At 47.1% G+C, this 18,777-nt stretch overlaps 1 protein-coding gene across 1 annotated transcript in view; it reads left to right on the forward strand.

Moving 5' to 3' along the window:
* Positions 1-18,777, forward strand: part of UQCRH (ubiquinol-cytochrome c reductase hinge protein) — a 119,133-nt gene that overhangs the window by 72,854 nt on the left and 27,502 nt on the right. Inside the window, exon 3 of the mRNA XM_086952345.1 lies at positions 12,086-12,247. Within this exon, the coding sequence (XP_086808471.1) occupies positions 12,086-12,247 (162 nt within the window). The remainder of the gene's footprint in view (positions 1-12,085; positions 12,248-18,777) is intronic.

The raw sequence follows: 18,777 nt of genomic DNA on the forward strand, positions 1-18,777 counted from the left end.
CTCGCCCTGGGCAGCATTTACCACCAAATCGAGCAGATCTATTCGCTTGCACAGGAGTGGAGCTCAAAGCACATCAGGGACCTTGAGAGTGAAGAAAGGGCAAGGAACTGCACTGAAAAAACGAGGTATACCTGAAAAGTCTCATCATTCTAACATCTACAACCCACGCCCCTTCCCCTAATTCTATACCACTGGAAAGGATATAAATTAGCGCAAGTAAGAATGCTCTTCCAGCCACATCAAAGCTACAGACCACCATGCGTCAGCGCACTCACCTCTTGCCGTCAGTGCCGCTCCAGTCTTGTCACACTAAGAGTGGACGAAAGATTCGTACAGAAACATCTCAGTGGCAGAGGAGCCACACGCCTGACTCATACACAGGAGGAGCAACACCAAGTGCAATTAGATGACGGATCACTTTAATATTCCAGGAATGGGGAGAAAACTTGCCGGAGCGACCAAGGTGAAAGTATGCAATTCATAGCGAGTTATAGTTTATTGCTACAATAATGCATCCCATATTTTAAGAGACAATCCTATCACTGAATACGACAATTTGCTTAAAATAACAGAGGCATTGATGTGTGAATAGCTGTTATGTGGCCAGACGTGTTAGTACGTTTCCACTACATTAGTAGTAATTTCCGAATCCGGGCGGGTACGTGCCTAGTACCAACAAGAGGAAGATCAAAAGCAAAGGAGAGAGAAAACAAGCAGCAGCTAAACATGCGATCCGCGCACTGCTCTAATTTGCAAGCAGCAGCTGTTTTCGGGAGTGATGCGTGCTCAGTCTTCATTTTCAAGCACTGCACTCGTGCTTGTGGCGTGCTGCTGTTCGCTCCCGCAAGGTGAATGCCAACACAAGCATGAGTGCAGTGCTTGAAAGGAGAAGACCGATGGCTAAAGGCCCTCCTATATAGTCCATGGGCGCTGCGTAGGCAAGACCTAAAAACAAATCTTTGTCATCACAAAGCTTGGAGTGATATGATCAATTAAAGCCAGATCCAGCTCCCTTAAAGCCAGATCCAGCTCCCAAGCACCCAACTGATAGGCACATTTGCATTTCATTCAGGCAGTCAGGCACCCTCGCACGAAAGCTTTTCACAGCACTAGAGACTCAATTGCTAAAACCTCAGCTGATAACGATCTAAATGAGCTGTCCCAAGACTGCTGGTTGTCTTGCAAATGTTTTGGATTGCAGGCACAAGTGGAGCTGGGGAATGCTCAATCCCCTTTCCAGGTCTCCACGGCCCCCTGGGGTCGCGCCCCACAGATTGAAGACCTCTCTGCCTTATGTCCTGTTATTCTTACCTTTTACAAACATGGTGCTCCGAGCACACAATTGTGCTGCAACACAAATATTCCAGTGTCAGCCAGCATTTCAGAATGTGGCGTGTTCACACGTTCCCATTGCACAACCGGAAATGAGTCCTTCTCATCCAGTATTGTCCCTTTAACTTTGTTTTTTTCCCCATGTATTTGCAATTCCTCAACCCTCTGGACTAGTTCTGATCCATACATCATTATAGTGCCTAGTCACTAAGCACCATAAAAAACAGTTAACTTTGCATTGTACATATCATGTTACACAGGCTTACTCTTCATATCTAGAGCAATGGTATCAATACTTGTATTGCAGCATTAGGGTTTCAGCAATTGATATGAAATCAAATGTTCCCCAATCAATTAGCAAATTAACGTTCAGGTATCTCTGTAAATTTTAATACTCAAACGCCCGCCTCCCTCAGCTGTCCACCCCCCCCCCCCCCCCCCCCCCCCAGCACATTATTCTAGCACTTATTTCTCAAAACTACTCAACCGAATTTACCCTGAACCAAGAAAAGGCTCTTCCTGATTAAAGTTCTAGTTCCATGCTAAGTTTGATGTAATTCTATTCAGGCTTCTTTTCTGTAGTGGAGAGCAAATATTGCTGAAGCAGTTAAAATGAGAAATGCTGCTTTTTAAACGCTCCTTGCCCCACCCCGGACTTATCTGCACAAAACCTGCTATCTGAACCTCTGTAGGCTAGACTTTATTCTTTTTTTTTTTAATAAGTTTCTCTCAGTTTCGTAAAATGTCATGAAAGCTCTAGCAAAACAAAAACAAGCATTGGCATAGCCAATAGTTCGCGCCTTTGGGACCTTACAAGTGTATAGCCATGCAACACTTGATGTTGTTGCACCACGGATATCGTGCTGCATAACTAAACACTTATAAGGTCCCAAAGGCGAACTCCCTCACCCGGAAAAGAGCCATCCCCCCACCCCACTTACTGGTCCATTTGCCGCCCCTTGCCTTGTAGTTGCCTTGGTTGAGATAGGGTGGCTCTTAAGCAGCAGAAGATAACAGTGAAGAAGTAGTGCTGAGAAGCAGATTGGTCTATCCCGAATCGGGTTAGACACCAGGGGCATCGCGTAGCTCTGAGAAAGGCTCTAAAATAGGGACTGGGTTAGAGAATTCCCACCACGCTGTGTCACCAGGGAACGATAAAACTCACAAAGTGCGGGTGAGTTTCCTAAACTGACCTCGGATGAGGTAAGCAGAGCCAAACTTAGCATGACGCAGACAGAAATAAAGCACCTGTAGGAACAGAACACCACATGTTGCTAAAGGCAGAATCCCACAGCGATGAGTCACAAACTGTCAAAACAGATAGAACACTCATGGAACGTGAACACTCATGGAACGTGAAAGTATACTTAAAAAAAAAATAATAATCATACAATGCATGGATCGACACAAAATTCTAAGGATCAGTCTCACTCAAGTAAAACACTTCCAAATAAAACACAAACGGTGCAGGTCGATGAAGACATCGGGCGGATTGGGAATACACATAGAACATGTGAAGACACCAGACATAGGCACACATTCACGGGCGCATATGGGATTGCAGACCAATGCATGGGGGACAGACAGACCCTGGGTCTGGGCACACACCTAGCACTCGAAAGACACCTCTGAGAGAGTGACTTTAAAGATTGGATACGCCCCTAGCACTGAACACAAAATCTCTATCTAAAACAACCCACTAACATGGCACACCTTCAAATACGTACGAACATCCTCAGGCACTGGAGACCAGCAGGCACTCCGACACTCCAGGAGCTCTATTTGGGGACACATAGGAGATTGACCGTGTGTGAGTGAAAGCGGCTGACATCAAAACTGATCGCCACGCCTGGAGTTCTGCACTGAAAGCAGAGTTCAACCAAAAACAGAAGCTACCTCCCATAAACACCGGTGCAGACATGCTATATAAACGGATCAGTAAAATATTAATATGCTCTAACAGAATAGGGCACAACAGCAAACAATGACATCACAACATAGTTTAACATAAAAGGTTGTAGCAAGGCATGACAGAATACCTCGGTTCAACATAACAAAGCAATGTCCTAGTGCCCTGACAATAAGCGTGGCCATGAGTTTAGAAAACCGGCATACAAATTACGCCGTCAATTGCAAGGTCATAAGGGCCAAATAATGTTAATCTAGAGAACATCATTATCATATAATGCAGGCGCTTGAAGGAAAGTATATTGCCGTAACACCCTGCTGTGTAATTGCGAGGTCATAAGGGCCAAGTAATGTTAAACTAGAGAACATTTTTATATAATGCAGGCGCTTGAGGGAAAGAATATTGCCGTAACACCCTGCTGTGTAGAAAACCAAACAGCCCGCCAGTTACAGCAGTGGGGGGAGACAGCATGTTGGCTGTCACATAACCAACTCACCTCTACAATTTAGGACGGCCCATTAAGCGTGTTGTCGGGGGACAGGAAATTCAGTCGGTTACAGCAACCGTTTGTTCTGCAGGTTGACCCGATTCCTGATTGCTTCCTTCTGAGCGCGCGAAAACTGCCGGGAATGGCAGTCTTCCGGTCTCAAACAGTAGTTTCATGGAAACCTGACGGGACAAGGGTTGCCTCCCGAATGGTGTATTCGTAAATGGAGTGAAAGTATAAACAAGGAGTAAATGGCTCCAGATACATACCTCGCAAGCACCAAAGATCAAAATAATCCGTGGCCATCTTGGAGTGGGACTAGTACCATCTTGGAGTGGGACTAGTACAATTTACCTACTGAAGAACAGGGATAACCCACTCACGGGGTCTCGGCGACGGGGGAACCGTCCTAGTCTTCCATACCTTGCATACTTAACAAGCATTTACAATGCAACGGTTTCGCCTTCGGAAAAGTTTGAGCTATTGGCATTGTAAATGACAAACTTTTTATTTATGTGTTGGTTTTGAAAACAGATAAATAAATGGCATTCTCATTTACAATGCCAATAGCTTACTCTGTCGCAAATGCAAGACGTATTGCATTTGCACACACACACCCACACAAGAGCCCCCCACACACACACACAAGAGCCCCACACACACACCACACAAGAGCCCCCCTCACACACCAGAGCCCCCCACACACACACGCAAGAGCCCCCCACACAAACACACACACGCAAGAGCCCCCCACACAAACACACACACGCAAGAGCCCCCCACACACATACGCAAGAGCCCCCACACACACGCAAGAGCCCCCCCCACACACACACACGCAAAGAGCCCCACACACACGCAAAGAGCCCCACACACACGCAAAAAACCCCACACACACGCAAAGAGCCCCACACACACGCAAAGAGCCCCACACACATGCAAAGAGCCCCACGCAGAGGTCAGGGGTGGCACAGAAGCAGAGTTTCACCAGCTGAGGCTCGCATGAAGCCTCTAGCATGAAATAGAGGGAGGGTAAGGGAGAAGTGATGAAAGAGAGGAGGTAAACAATGAAGGGAGAGCTCCATACGTGGGGCGGGGGGTCGAACTTGGCCAGAGGTGGAGGAGGTGTACCCCAGATTCGAGGGACTGCCCCTTCCAGCAATCTAGGAAGCTCTTTTCAGGAGAATTTGTTTGAAAAAGCAGGTGGAGCAAGTTGTTCCAAGGGGAATAGCTGTTTTTATTATTACTGCTGATAAGTTATCTGTGCCACCTGCTCTTGTAAGTTTTAGCATCTCAGTTGTTTTCTTAATGATTGGTATTGAGAACCCCTCTTTGATCTCTTTATTAGCAAGAAATGTTATCAGGCTATAAAGTAGTGTCCTCCAACAGTGAGAAATGCCCTGCGTGGCCGAAACAGGTCGGTGTGACAGACTGGCTCTGTTTACTTAATTAAAGACCTGAAGTGAAGGATTTCTGAGTGCGGCGTATTTTTGCTAAAAAAAAATAGATATATATATAATCCTGCTATTGTTGTATACACACAGCTTGTCAACTAGTAGCAAGATGATCCTCATAGCTATATGCATTGCGTAACTCATACAAAATCATTATAGGTTTCTTTGATGAAGCAAGGTAATAGTGTATTGCCTGTTGCACAAAACGGTGAAGGTTTAAAATCATATGATGTATTAATCAATACAAGACAGGTTCCTTTTAAATCCAAGTACAGTTTGAAGTAGAAACCCCAAACTGAAACTGCATATTAAAAAGATTTAATAAAAAAAAAAGAATGACTGGTGCAAACTAAGTCAGACTGTATTATTCATTCAACCACATATCGCTTGTTCTTTTTCAAAGAAAAGGAATACTGAAGAAAATATTTAGAGCGCACATAGAAATCATTTTTTCACCACTTAGTACAAGGTCTGGAGCAAAGTCTGCTTTGATGCCGCTAAGAATTAGGAACAACGTTTTTTTCCGTTTAACGTCCTCCGTGCATGAAAAGCATAGGACAAAATAATTCCAATGGGTTAATGTCTCTATGGTTACCAGGTCACAAGCTCAAGCTCGAATGCCATCCCAGGATCCCTGGCTGACATCAAAGGGGCTGATTTACTGTAGCTGCTACTTCCTCCAGAGGCAGGCAGATGGCGTGGCCGCCTCCACGGAAGTGTGTTCTTAATCTGGGGCCCTGAGTTTTAGCTGCGATAGTAGTTTGTGCAGGGGTCCTCAACGAAAACATACACCTTAGCGATGCCTATGCAATGCATGCATGAGGAAACATTATGCAGTACGTTGTATCGAAAATATTGGCGTTTCTGAAACCTTTAATGTTGCTGTGAGGAAAATATATATACATAGAATACACAGTATCGTTCCGAAAAAGGCCACGTCGACCAAAGTGCTTTACTGCTGGTGGGAAGTCTGCCGGAATCTTGAACCGATTAGGTTATCAGAGCGCTTTACATAGCACCAGTTCCATTCATCCCTCTGCCCGATTACACGTTTTACACCCACCTCAAGGACACAAAAACATGAACGTAAATTCACCAAAATGCATGGGGTATCGGAAGTGACATCACCTCCCTTTTGACCTTTAGTTTCAGTCGCACGCATGCTTACACACACACACCCATTCACACTTACACACACTCACCCGCAAGCATGCACAACGGACATTTAAAAGCATTTTTGTTTTACTTACCTCAGCTACCAGCGAAGGTCATTCCAGCTAATTGTACTACATCTTTTATTACACCAGTAGTGAATAATAAAAGATTATTCACTATTAGTGGAATAAACAATGAGAATAAAGGAAGGGAGCGGGGACCCAACCTGCCCCTGTGTTCCTGGCACTGATGCTGCCATCTCTGAGGTCAGGGGTCGCAGCTGACATCCCTGCACGATATTAGGGTGGGCTGAGCTTGCATTTGAGAAGCCCACTGCACTACCATATAAGTGATAACGTTTTAGGGTGAGTGGGGGGTCTGTAGGAGGGGTAAAACATGCCTGAGGTTTGAACTAACCATTCACTCCTTACATAGTCAGTTCTCGCCTTCCACTTCTCCTGTACATTTGGGAAATGCACTGTTTGCACTTTAAACATATAAAAGTGGTGTAACTTCTCCACCCATACAGATTGAATCCTGTTTTGGCCTTCTGTTTTATCTCTGAGTTCCTAAGTTAGTTCAGTGGGTTGTACCCCTGTTCTGCAGCTCAGTGTATCACACCATTTGTCAGTCAGTAAAGTTCCAAGGTGTGTATGACTGTCAGTCCAGAGAGTTAGCGTAATGGGTTAAGGGGCTTACTGCAGAGACTTAACCTAACCTGTGACCTGCAAGTCTTCAGTCCATGCAGGACTAGTCTGCTTGTCACCATTTAGAAATTAGTAAAAAGGTGAATACCATTGAAATAGGCGCTAGTAAAGCATAGTTCTAGCGCCTTTATGCTATGGAACTACTTAAATACAGATTGCAGTACAGAGCATCAAGCATGGGAATATTGTGGGCCGGTATTTGAGGGACAAACAAACAAAGGTAAATGCGTAAAGAGAAAGCATAGGTTTACTTTTCTTAACTCCACATCTTTGCACCTTGGATATTTATATATACTTGTAGAGAAACTCGACTTGCCTTTCGATATTTCGAGCCGTTGGGAGTCCCAGCTCGATTGTATGCGTTACGGGCTCATCTTGTGTGTTGTTGGGGGAGGGGGGTTGTGGTGACATGTCTCAAGCTTGTAAAAAGCAGTTTTACGCATGTTTGGTGTTGGCGGGCTGCCCTCTTGAGCTCTGTGTCTCAGCACCCCAGATGTAGCTTGAAGGGGCCGGCTGTACAGTAGGTTGTTATCAGGTCACTGATGCTTTCTGCCACAGGAATGAGCCTTGGCAGCTGCAAGCGTCGTGGCAGGGGCAGCTGTCGGGTCGATTGCCGCCCAGACCCTGCACTCATGCTATCCATGCCCGGAGCCTGCCAGGGCACACGCTCAGCAGGCCTGGACCGCTTGGCTCGGATGACGGCTTTAATGTGTACAAAGGCCCCGACTGTTCTCTGATTGCCGTGGCCAAGCGAGGATGCTTGGGTTACGTGACTGCTTCCTGCAGCGTCCCCTCTCTTCACATCTCGCATAGAGAAGGCACTCGGTTGGGGTTGTCTGCATGTGGAGCATCGAATCCCTTTACAAGGAAAAGACATGCAAATTAATGGCTTTTCTTTTTTATATTTTGCGTCATACCACTGGAGCACCTTTCCCCTGAATATCCGTTCCACAACTAAATTCCCCAAGTTCAGGAAACTGCTCACAACTTGGCTTTGTTTATCTCTCCCGTTTCCTTTCTGTTCGAGGCTTTGGACGGTCTGGGTCCGCGTCTCTGTTTTAGGAGCCCATAGCGCCTAGATACCTGCTCGGGGTGTGCTTGGCGCTATATAACCCATCTAAACATAACTTAGAGAAACGTGCCTTAGAAACGACCGAGGTTCGGCCACTGAAGTGGCAATATTTCCCGCTTTAATGCCTCCCTTTATCTAGAGTGGAAGCATGAAACACCAAGGCAGCCCTGCCAGTATTCGAACAGCTGGCTTGCAGAATATCCCCAGAGTCACCGCACCAACCCTTTCAGTCGCATAGTTACCAGGTGTTAGCCCTAATAACAGTAAGTGAGATGGGCTGTACCTTCCTGTGTCCACACAGGTGTCTGGGTGCAAATCCTGAAGTCGCCCAGTTTGGCCTCAAGGATGCACTTGAAGCCACACATGCCCTGGAGGTGGGTGCAAGGGCTTCAGATAGGTTTACGGCACCCGCCACTGGAATTGTGCTGCAGCTTAGGACCAAGTTGTGTGGCAGCATTGATAACATTATGCGGCAAGAAAAGGCAAATTATGCGGCACCGTGTGGTGTGTTTCATGATAGTATTACTTCATACGTTAAATCTGAACAAAGGTTTCACGGTCGTAGTCACACTTACACCAAAGCGTATCCTCGGCTTAATAACCCAGGTAACTCCCTCGGATCCCTGCTGTGCCACCTCTGAGGCCAGGGGTCGCAAAGACAGTGCCAGGGGTCGCAACTTTGATATTGAAGGTGGCCAGGCAGCATTTGAACCGGGCTTCCCACTGCATAGCAAACTTATTGCTGTGGTTTTAGTAACTTTTGATCCGTTTGAGCCAAATCTGTACATTATGCAGAAGGGTGGTTAGTATTAAGAGGCAAATGCGGCAAATCCATAGTTATGAGGAAACGCACCAGCCCCGGCATCGGATATTTCCCGTGGCCCTGGTTGGTTCACGGACAGACATGACATGCTGAAATTTGAAAGTTGCGCGCTTTTCTCTGGGTGTGTGTCAGTTGTGGTTTGCGATTACACAAGCCTATCGCAGAGTACACAACGCCCAAGCCCTGTAGGTGTTGTTGGAGTGGGTAAACAGTTCTCTGAAGTTACTTGGGCGAGACAGACACGAATATCATTCCAGGTTGGGCCAGAGTTTAAACTTGTAACTGATTCGTTCTTACGTGCCCGGCCCTGCTCATGCTGACGCCCACAATTTGAATTTTTAGGCTCGGCCAGTGGATGCCTCCATGTTTACTGTTCACATCTGTGCGATGCAGTCTGTTTGCATGTTGAGGGCTCGCGATAGTATTGTGTGAGGCCAGGGAAAAATCCGAACCTACCTTCTAGTACATCAAGGTGGCCTAGCGGCCAATGTGTGCTATGCTGCTTGTTAGCGCTATGTCAGACATTATCATATTGTATTTGTGCCTCTGTTTTTAAAGATGTTGGTGGTCTCACAGCTATGGGTCTAGTGCGGTCTGTCTGGAAGAACAGCCTTGTATAGCGCCTCTTTACAAACCACTGCGCCTTTGTGCACTATTACTGGATTGAAGAACTGGATGCACGTGTTCGTGTTGTCCTCACATGGCTCTCATCACCTCCCCGCTTGGCAGCAGAAGGTGGTGAAGCATTTTTTCCACTGTTGCACTTGCCAAAAATGTCCCACACAGCTAGCTAGAAATAGTAGTATGCGTTTCCGAGAGAGCACAGCAGAGCACACCCATAATACTCCAGGAACGCCGCACAAAAGGACTTAACTTGCCTTTTTCATCAACAGTGAAATCCATTTCATGGCTATGCAAGGACATGGTGTCAGTTTGAGAAACATGCATTAGCTTTCAATTAGATTACTGACAGATTTAAACGTGCTCGATTAAAGGAAATGTATCGGTTATTATCTGCATTGCTTTATGCATTAAATCGTGTCACCGCCAACCTCTCTTAACCATAGCACCTAGAGGCATCACCAGCATCAAATTCGATTGATTAGCTAAAAATTATTTCTGAAACTATTTCGTGGCAATTGTGTACATCTGGGGAAGTGATTGATAAACTCCAGGCGCATTTTAACACAGGTTCCTCATGTTGTTCATTTATTAGCAGCGTCTGTTGATTTCAGATATTACTTTGATAGATCGATAGATGTTTGAAGAGGCAACAATGCATATATATCCTCTGGCGAGCGAGCGCACAGCCCCCCAGCGCTTCCTCTCTTCAGCCGGTGTCAATACCGGGTGCGGGGTGGAAGGCGATCTCCCCCAGCTTCTGGGCCGAAGACTCACCCTCGCAGGCACGGCCCCCGTCGCAGCTCCCACTGGCCTCCGCTGACGTCGAGGGTTCCCCCGGAGTCAGCCACTCACAGCGCGGCCCCCGGGGCAGATCCTGATGGCGAGGCTCCAACCAACGGCGGCGCAGCTCACGGGGACAGGCCCACTGCAGCAGCCAATCAGAGCGCGCCTCTGCCGACGAGCCTCCGAAAAGCCACCAATGCGGTCGCAGCCCCTTCGTGCCTCGGCCAAGGTGCCGAGCAGCTGCCGGTTGACCCCCGGGCGGGACGGGATACCGGATACCACAATTTGTGAGGACAGGGGGGGGGGGAGAGGACGAGGGGGGCGGGAAAGGACACGGACGTCGGGAGGGAGGCGGGAAACGTGGGGACGGCGGGAGGAGGGACACAAGGCAGGACAGCAGCAAGCACGGCCCGGCCGGATCAGACTCGGGGGCGTTCCCGGCGTCGCGTGACGTCGCCAAAGCCAAAGAATCTCGGGAACGCCCCCGTGTCTGGTCCGGCATTGATGGACAGGCCCCTCGTCCAATGGCTAGGCTCCATTTATGGAGCTAGCCAATGGGACGGGGGGGCGTGTTCCAGAGTGCTTACTGTACTCAATAGATTTCTCTGGAGGAGGAGCCTAACGGCTCCGCCCCCCAGCGAAACCTAATAAAAAGGAGACACAGGAGCCTTTGTCCGCAGGAGGAACCCAGATTTATTTCAATAGCCCGGGCTATGGAACAGAGTCCCAAGCGAGTCAAAGGACAGTGCAAAGGAGGCTGCTACTTCACTCGGTAGCTTTCATGCCTTTTATATGTTTCTTAGTACATTAATTTGGCTGTTAGTCCATTATTCACTCAGGGCAGTGTTTGTTGTTGATTAGCTGGACCCAGGTGGTGTTTGTAGTTAGTGACCTGGTCAAGGCTTGGTACACAGATCATCGTCCACGCTGCTTTGATCAGGGCTCTTTCTTTCAGGTGATTGTTCAACTGCTTGATCAAAGCCGGGTCTTTCAAGTCATTGTTTACCCACCCTGATTAGGAGCCAGCAGTCAGACCATTGTCCAGATAACCTGATCAGGATGTCAAGGATGTGTTATCAGGCTGGGAGCAGGAGAGGAAAGATGAGTCATTAACTTGGGGTGAGGGCCATGTGGCTTTCTGATAAACTGCAGAGAACAGGGGGTTGGGCGGGTGACAGTTCCTGGCCAGAAATGCAGGCCTACAAAAATGGATTTTTTGTCGTGCTGATATAATTTTCCTTGTACAAAAGAAAAACAACCAGGTGGGTCCTGTGAAGGTGTTTGCCACGAGATGGCAATGTTAAAAACCAATGGAGACTTGGTAAGAATGATTGTTGATCGAAAAATACTTTTCCTCACTACAATAAGAATTCAATAGACCAGCATTGGCCACGTGGCCGTAAAAGTAACGCCATGCGGCAGTAAACTAAAAACCGCGAGTGGTTATGAAGGTTGCGCGCATGCGACTGGAAATAGTGCTGTGCACGTCGCGCTCACTTGTGCACATTCTAGCACGCTGGTGGCCGGCAAGGTAGCTCTTTTTGAATCAGCTACTAAATGTCTCGCCCTTGCAGCGCATGAGCTGGCTCAGGCAAGACCTAAACCGGTTTTCTTGGAATCTCAAACCTAACCTTAGCTAGAGTTATCACTGACTTTGTAGTATTTTATGCACAGATATATATTTATATAGATGGATACACATGTTAAGTGCTTCTCTTTCTTTTCCTTCGTTGTACCAGGATCCCTTGACCACAGTGAGGGAACACTGTGAGAAGTCTGAAGAATGCACAAAACTGCGAGAGAAACTGGAAATGTGTGACCAGCGTGTAAACTCAAGATCGCAAACTGAAGAGGAGTGCACAGAAGAGCTTTTCGATTTCCTGCACGCAAGGGACCACTGTGTAAGTAAAACCAGTTGAAAGCAGAAATACTCAGACACCAGTAGAAACTATTCTACTTTTTCAAATCAGTCTTCTGCTCCCTTGTCATTATCTTATACAGCAATCCGGAAATATGTTTGGGCCAGTAGCAGTGTATTTTGGGGTGCACCGGGAGTCTGACAAATACTGGGTTACATGCACGACAGGATAGCTCTTTCAAAACGGTTTCAAAATCTGAACTTCAGTTTGTTGGATTTCTGATCTAATTATTTTACTTTGACATGGAGAAACTGTTTTGAGCAAACAAAATACATACTTTCTACTGAAGCAGAGTAATGTCCAATCAATGCAATCACGTGGTAGTTTTGTTTTAACTGCTTTTTTGAATCTGTTCAGCTTTTGACACATGCATTTTCCAGGCTTCTCTGAGATGCCGCTTCATAACTCATTAAGCTACACAACAAAGGTTATAACTTGTAACCTGCAGGTAACACGAGGATCTCTGCGAGTTGCCCACCGAAAATACAAACCTGTGACCAACATGCTACACATTGCGCTTTGCAGCAGGAACATTAGCCCTCTATGCCAGCATTCTCGGGCACGTTCATTAATCATCAGAGTAATTTAGCTTTGAGTATACCCGTGAAATTTCTTGGTACACAGTGTTCTGCAACAGGTGCTTGGACACATAAGATGACTTAAAATGTTTGTGACCAATTAGGTAATCCAGAATAGACCAACTTTAAAATGTGCTCCTGTTGCTAATTTCTGAGGAGCAGAGGTTAAAAAATAAATAAATGTGTGTAGTGATGTCACATCTACCTTTTTGGACTTGGCAGCGTCCAGTCCCGATTATTCAGTTGACATAGAACGTTCGTGGCGCGCTGTTCCATTGGCGACAGTTGGTGTTTGGCTGGCGTTAATGGAACACGCTCCTGTGTTTGCTCTGAGGAACTTGCTTATGAATAAACGTCTGTTCCTGTAACCCTGGTGTCCGGTGTTATTACTACATTTCTTGGCAACGAGGATGGGATTGTGTATTTTAACTGTCAAACTCTCTCTCTTCGTGGATTGACCATTATAATTCCACCCACTTTCCTCTGCCACACGTTGACACCCAGTTACGTGATCCCACAGTATTTTATTCGTTTCTATTAGTGATATCCCTTTCTTTATAGGTCAGGTACACGCAGTGCTGTGCTACTTCAGGAGGTAACTGGATGGAAAGGCATAGGGTTTAAAAGAGATTTCCATACATTGATCCAGACAGAAGAAAGAGCAGCCCGTGTTGAGGTATCATACTACGGTATCTAAAAGACTTAAGGGTTGCTTTGAAACTCACATGTTGGTCAGTCATACTTTATTGGCCAACAACTGAAAAATAATCTTAACCGTGCCATGATTAACATATCTCTTCGGAGACACATTAAACATTTGACTTTGCCAAAGGGTTATATTGCAGTGTACATACCATGTTACACAGGGTTACTCTTCAAAGCTAGAGCAATGGTACCAATACTTGTATTACAGCTTTACGGTTTCAGCAATTGATATGAAAGCAAATGTTCCTCATCCACCCGCTGTCCCTCGCCCAAAGGAACATACTTGCCCACTATTCTTGATGAGGGCATCGCTGCTTCGATGATGTCTGGGATCTTGATAGGGGTGCCTTGTGTTTTGGGACAGATACTGGAGTTGCACTAGTCCAGTAACTGGACTAGCTGTCGGAGGGGTAGTAGCTGGCCAGCGTGCAAGTCCACCCCAATACCCTCATATGACTCAAAAGAGGTGATGGGCTGTACCACAGAGCTCACCTTAAACAGATTAGGTTTTCTAATAGCAGGACATCCACAGGGATAGTTCTACTTGATACCAGTGTAGGACAAACAAGGACAAAGCCGAAGACTATGCAAGTCCTAGGACACAGGGATCAAGGATTCAGATGGTAAGTTCTTCAACAGGGCCCTCTTCCCCCAGCTACAGATGGTAACCGGAAGCACCCACAAGCTTCGCCAGGGTTCCAGGGCGAACAGTCTCACCTTCAATGACAACATAGAGCTTCACATGTCTCCCTCGATGTTGATGTGCAGCAAGTATCCTTATGTTGAGCAGCTGCTTGAAGACTCCTTGTATTACAAAGGACATAATACTCTCCACAAGCCTCAGAAAGCTATGTCTTCTATTATGATTCCATACTACACAAACTTCAGGCAAGCTACTTTCCTCCGACTTGCAAATTTCTTTTACCGGTAACCTATCACAGAGACACCGTCTCAAGCTCTATCCATGGCTCTGTAAAGAAAATGCCAATCCAATCTTTCGACTCCACGCCTCGATCTTGGCTTCCTCTCCAAACCTGTGCCTGTGGGTTCCTCGTCAGAAAAAAGAACAGCCTTGAACAACCAACTGGCCGATCTGGCCAGACATTCATTTATTTATTTATTTATTAATTTTTTTAAGCACCTTTATTTGCGTACTGAAGGTTATACACAGCTTGCAGCCTACAACCCCCCAGGGCCGGCAGCGTACAGTTCCCAATGGCCTGGCTTCTGAGCAGTTCAATGATACACAGCCAAAGTACCGACAACCCTTGGGTCCGGCGGCATACTACATCCAGAAACAACATCATAATATGCCATAACAGTTATTATACTGTAATTCCTAGCCATCGGGCATCCTGGTGTCTAATATGTCAGTACAGTTTATGTCATATCCTAGTATGGTACTGTATGAGTTGTATTTTTATTGTCTAGAATAACACTCACTAGTGCAAGCTCCCTAAGAACTACCACCCTCCCCTAACGTATAGAACCCCTAAACTCCCCCCCCACCCCCCCCCCCTAAAACTGGTAAACTGGTTCCTTAGCCTACGTGACTGCTACTTGTCTTACTTTGTATGTCGTCTGTCCTTGTGTTACCTTGCTATGTAAGTACCCACCTTCGTGTGTCATGTATATGCCTCCCCAATCTAAACTGCCTAGTCTGGATATGCCACAAACCTCCCGGGGGAGCTACACCCTAGTAATCGATTGCCTGCCGCACCCTACGAAGCTCCTGGTCAGCCTTCCTCCCCAACCTTCTGTGTATGCATCTATAGTGCAGAGCATAAGTGAATTTCAATCCCCTATACCTCTATCATGCCTCTTTGTGCCTGTCTGTCTGTGTGTCGGCAGTGCCCTCTCTAGCGTTCCTAAAGGTATGATACAGACTCCAGAAGTTCTTCGGGCGACTCGTGGGCGGGAGTAGCTCGCTATAGTGTTCCGATTGCGTGCAACAATATAACAATTGCTTTGTATAAGTGAGCTATCATTTTCCGTGATTGTACCGTTTTGATGACATGGGAAAGTTCCGGTAACTCCGGGGGCTCTTCCAGGTCTGGACCCAAAACGTCCTTCAGTCGCTACAGACTCTGTAAAACTGAAACCGCTGTAGTTGCGTAGTGCTCTCCAATGCCTGGGCCACTTTTTCCCAAGTTCTCGCCTTGCCATCTTCGAATAGCTCGCCAGCCGTCCCAATTCCCAGCCCATGCAACGCCTGTACTACGCCCTTCTCCTCGACAGGTGGCACCCATTCTACTGCCATTAAAGGGGAGTACATCAAGGTTCCTTCTCTGGCCTTCGTAGCCGTGATAGAGTCTAGCACACCGATCCTGCGGTCCATGGGAGTGCATATCGTGGCAGGTAGTGGGATCGAGTCAGCGAATAATCGTTGCATTCGTACATGGGGAATGTTCGTTTCTCCGTGTATCCGCGTATGCAAGTGAGCAGCCTGTGCCACTCTGTAATATCGATCCATTTCTGGCGCTCCTAGGCCACCCATCTCGTATTGAAGCGTGAGCGTGGTCCATTGCACTCTAGGCTGCTTTCTGCCCCAGGCCAAGCGAACCATGAGCTTCGTCAGATTCCTGAAGAAAGTTTTTGACAATATAATGGGCAAATTATTGAATAGAAACAGGAACCGGGGCAGCACCACCATTTTCATGATGGCTATACGGCCCATCAGTGATAGCGGAAGTTTGCACCACTTCTCCACGTCCTCCTCGCATTTACTGAACGCTTCGCCGTAGTTCTCGTGTAACAGTACCTCAGCATCCGTGTGGATCATAATGCCGAGATGGCGAATCTGGTCTGCCGACCAACGCAGTGGGTATTCCAGATCAAAGTGTTTCGTCACCGGGGTCAGCGGGAACACCACCGATTTATTCCAATTTATCTTGAGTCCAGAGAGCGCTCCAAAGCGGACCACTTCCCACAATACTATAGCCAGGTTTGCCTCCGGGTTGCGTACATAAAGCAGTGTGTCGTCTGCGTAGGTCGAGATGACAATCTTATAAGTCGGGAAACTAACCGCCCCGGTGCCAGTGATACTCTCGCAGCGCACAGGCCAATGGTTCGGCCACCAACGCATGAAGCTATGGTGAGAGTGGGCAGCCCTGTCTTGTACCCCTGCTAATCTCAAAGGGATCAGATACACGATCACCTATGCGCAGCCTGGCTGTTGGCTTCCAGTACAATGCACCAATCATTTGTAAAAGGGTTCCCCTAGTCCCAACCTTCGCAGGACCCGGAGTCGAAAGCCTTCTCCATGTCCAGGAAGATGGCAACAGCTTTCGTGTCTTGCCTGACATGTTGTATGGTCCCCAGCACTGTGCGAATATTGTAGGTTAGGTTCCTCCCTGGCACAAAGCCTGCCTGTTCCGGGCCACCAATTCTGGGGCTATTAGAGCCAGACGTGTAGCAAGTAACTTAGCGTACAGTTTTGCATCAGCATTTAGCAGAGACAGCGGTCTGTACGAACCGCATACGTTGGGGGGCTTGTCGGGTTTTAGAATGGTGACTATTAAAGCCTCTCTCGTTGACTGTGGCATACAGCCCTCTACACAAACATAGTCAAAGAGAGTAGACCGATGCGGAATAAGTTTGTCTTTGAACGCCTTATAAAACCCCACTGTTAGGCCATCCGCCCCAGGAGCGCTATGCATGCGCATGCTAACTAAGGCTTCCGATATCTCATCTTCCTGTATAGGGGACATTAGGAACTCACGATCAGATTGTATTAAGAATGGCAATTGTATGTGTTCTAGGTAATCATCCATGTCTGACTCCAGGTTTTCCATCTTGGACATGTACAGATCGGAGTAAACTCCTTCAAAATCTCATCATCTGACGTGACAACCCCTCCTGCAGCCGTATCCAGTTCAGTCAATTTCGGGGGCCTTCTGATGTTGCGCAGCATTTTAGCTAATAGAGAGCTTGGACGCTCGCTTTTCCCATAAGTTCTCGCTGTTGCATATTTCCCCATATGTCGTATTTCCCTATCTGTCTCCTCGTTGAATTCAGCGATAAGGGTTTTGATTTGATCTGTTATAGCGGGGTTGGGGTCGTTCAGCTGTTGCTTCTCTAGATCTGCCAGCCGTGACTCTAAGTATTTCAAGCGCTGGTGTATAGCTTTTAGGACATTTGAGTGTTTGGCTATGGCAATTCCACGAATTAATACCTTGAACGCTTCCCATGCTGTTTGGAAGCTATCAACTGAGCCAATGTTTGTTTCGAAAAAGGAATCGATCTCCACTGCCAGCTCCCCTCCAAAGGTGTCATCAAGCAACGAGTACGGGGGAAAGCGCCGTGTAAAGGGAGGAATCCGAATGATCAGTGGCTTCAGTACCAGAGGTATTGGCGAGTGATCTGAAAGGGTACGTGATAAAACTGTTCAGGACCGTATGTGCCTAGAGACTGAGTAAGGTGTGAATGTCGTGATATGCGGAGTAATGCGTATAACCCCCTCTATCAGTGTTTCTCCCTCTCCATACATCAACTAAGTCTAACGTTAGTAACTCAGCTTGAAGTGTGACCGCAGCTGCCGAGGGTCTACACTGAGGACCCGAAGATCTATCTAATTCCGGATCCATCATCAGGTTGAAGTCTTCCCACCCCCCCCCCCCCCCCCCCCCCCCAGATCATCTGCGCTGTGGAATATTCTCCGCAGCACCTCGCTAATTTCTCGTAGAAGTCTGGGGAGTCGTAATTTGGGCCGTACACGTTGACCACTATTAGATCCTGTCCCTTCCCCGTGCATCTTGAGATGAGATATTTACCCTCTGGGTCAGCTTGCACTAATTTCAATTCTAACATGGCTCTAGGGTTTATCCACGTTAGTACTCCTCTGGAATGTGTAGTTAACCCCGCCACTGTGGTGTTCCCTGATAGGCCCCTGTATTGAAGCATTGTGCTAGTTAGTGGGAGATGTGTTTCTTGTATGAGAGCTAGGTCAATGTGATGCCTCTGCAGATAATTCAACACCTTCCTTAGTTTCCGGTGATCGTTTAACCCTCTGACATTCCAAGTTAAAGCTCTAAGAGTTTCCGTACTATCTCCGGCAGGTACTACGGGAGTACTAGTCATCTGTGCCATTTGGGTGGGTAACAGCAGCAAGGCTTCACAATACAATATGCATTCACCGTACCAGCATGCGGAACCAACAATAGGTCTTTGAACTTTCCCCCACCTTCCCTAGTGTCCCCCCTCACCGCCCACAGCAGGCCCGCCCCAACC

The sequence above is a fragment of the Lissotriton vulgaris genome, chromosome 1_1 (genome assembly GCF_964263255.1).
Source record: "Lissotriton vulgaris chromosome 1_1, aLisVul1.2, whole genome shotgun sequence".
Classification (NCBI taxonomy): Eukaryota; Metazoa; Chordata; class Amphibia; order Caudata; family Salamandridae; genus Lissotriton; species Lissotriton vulgaris.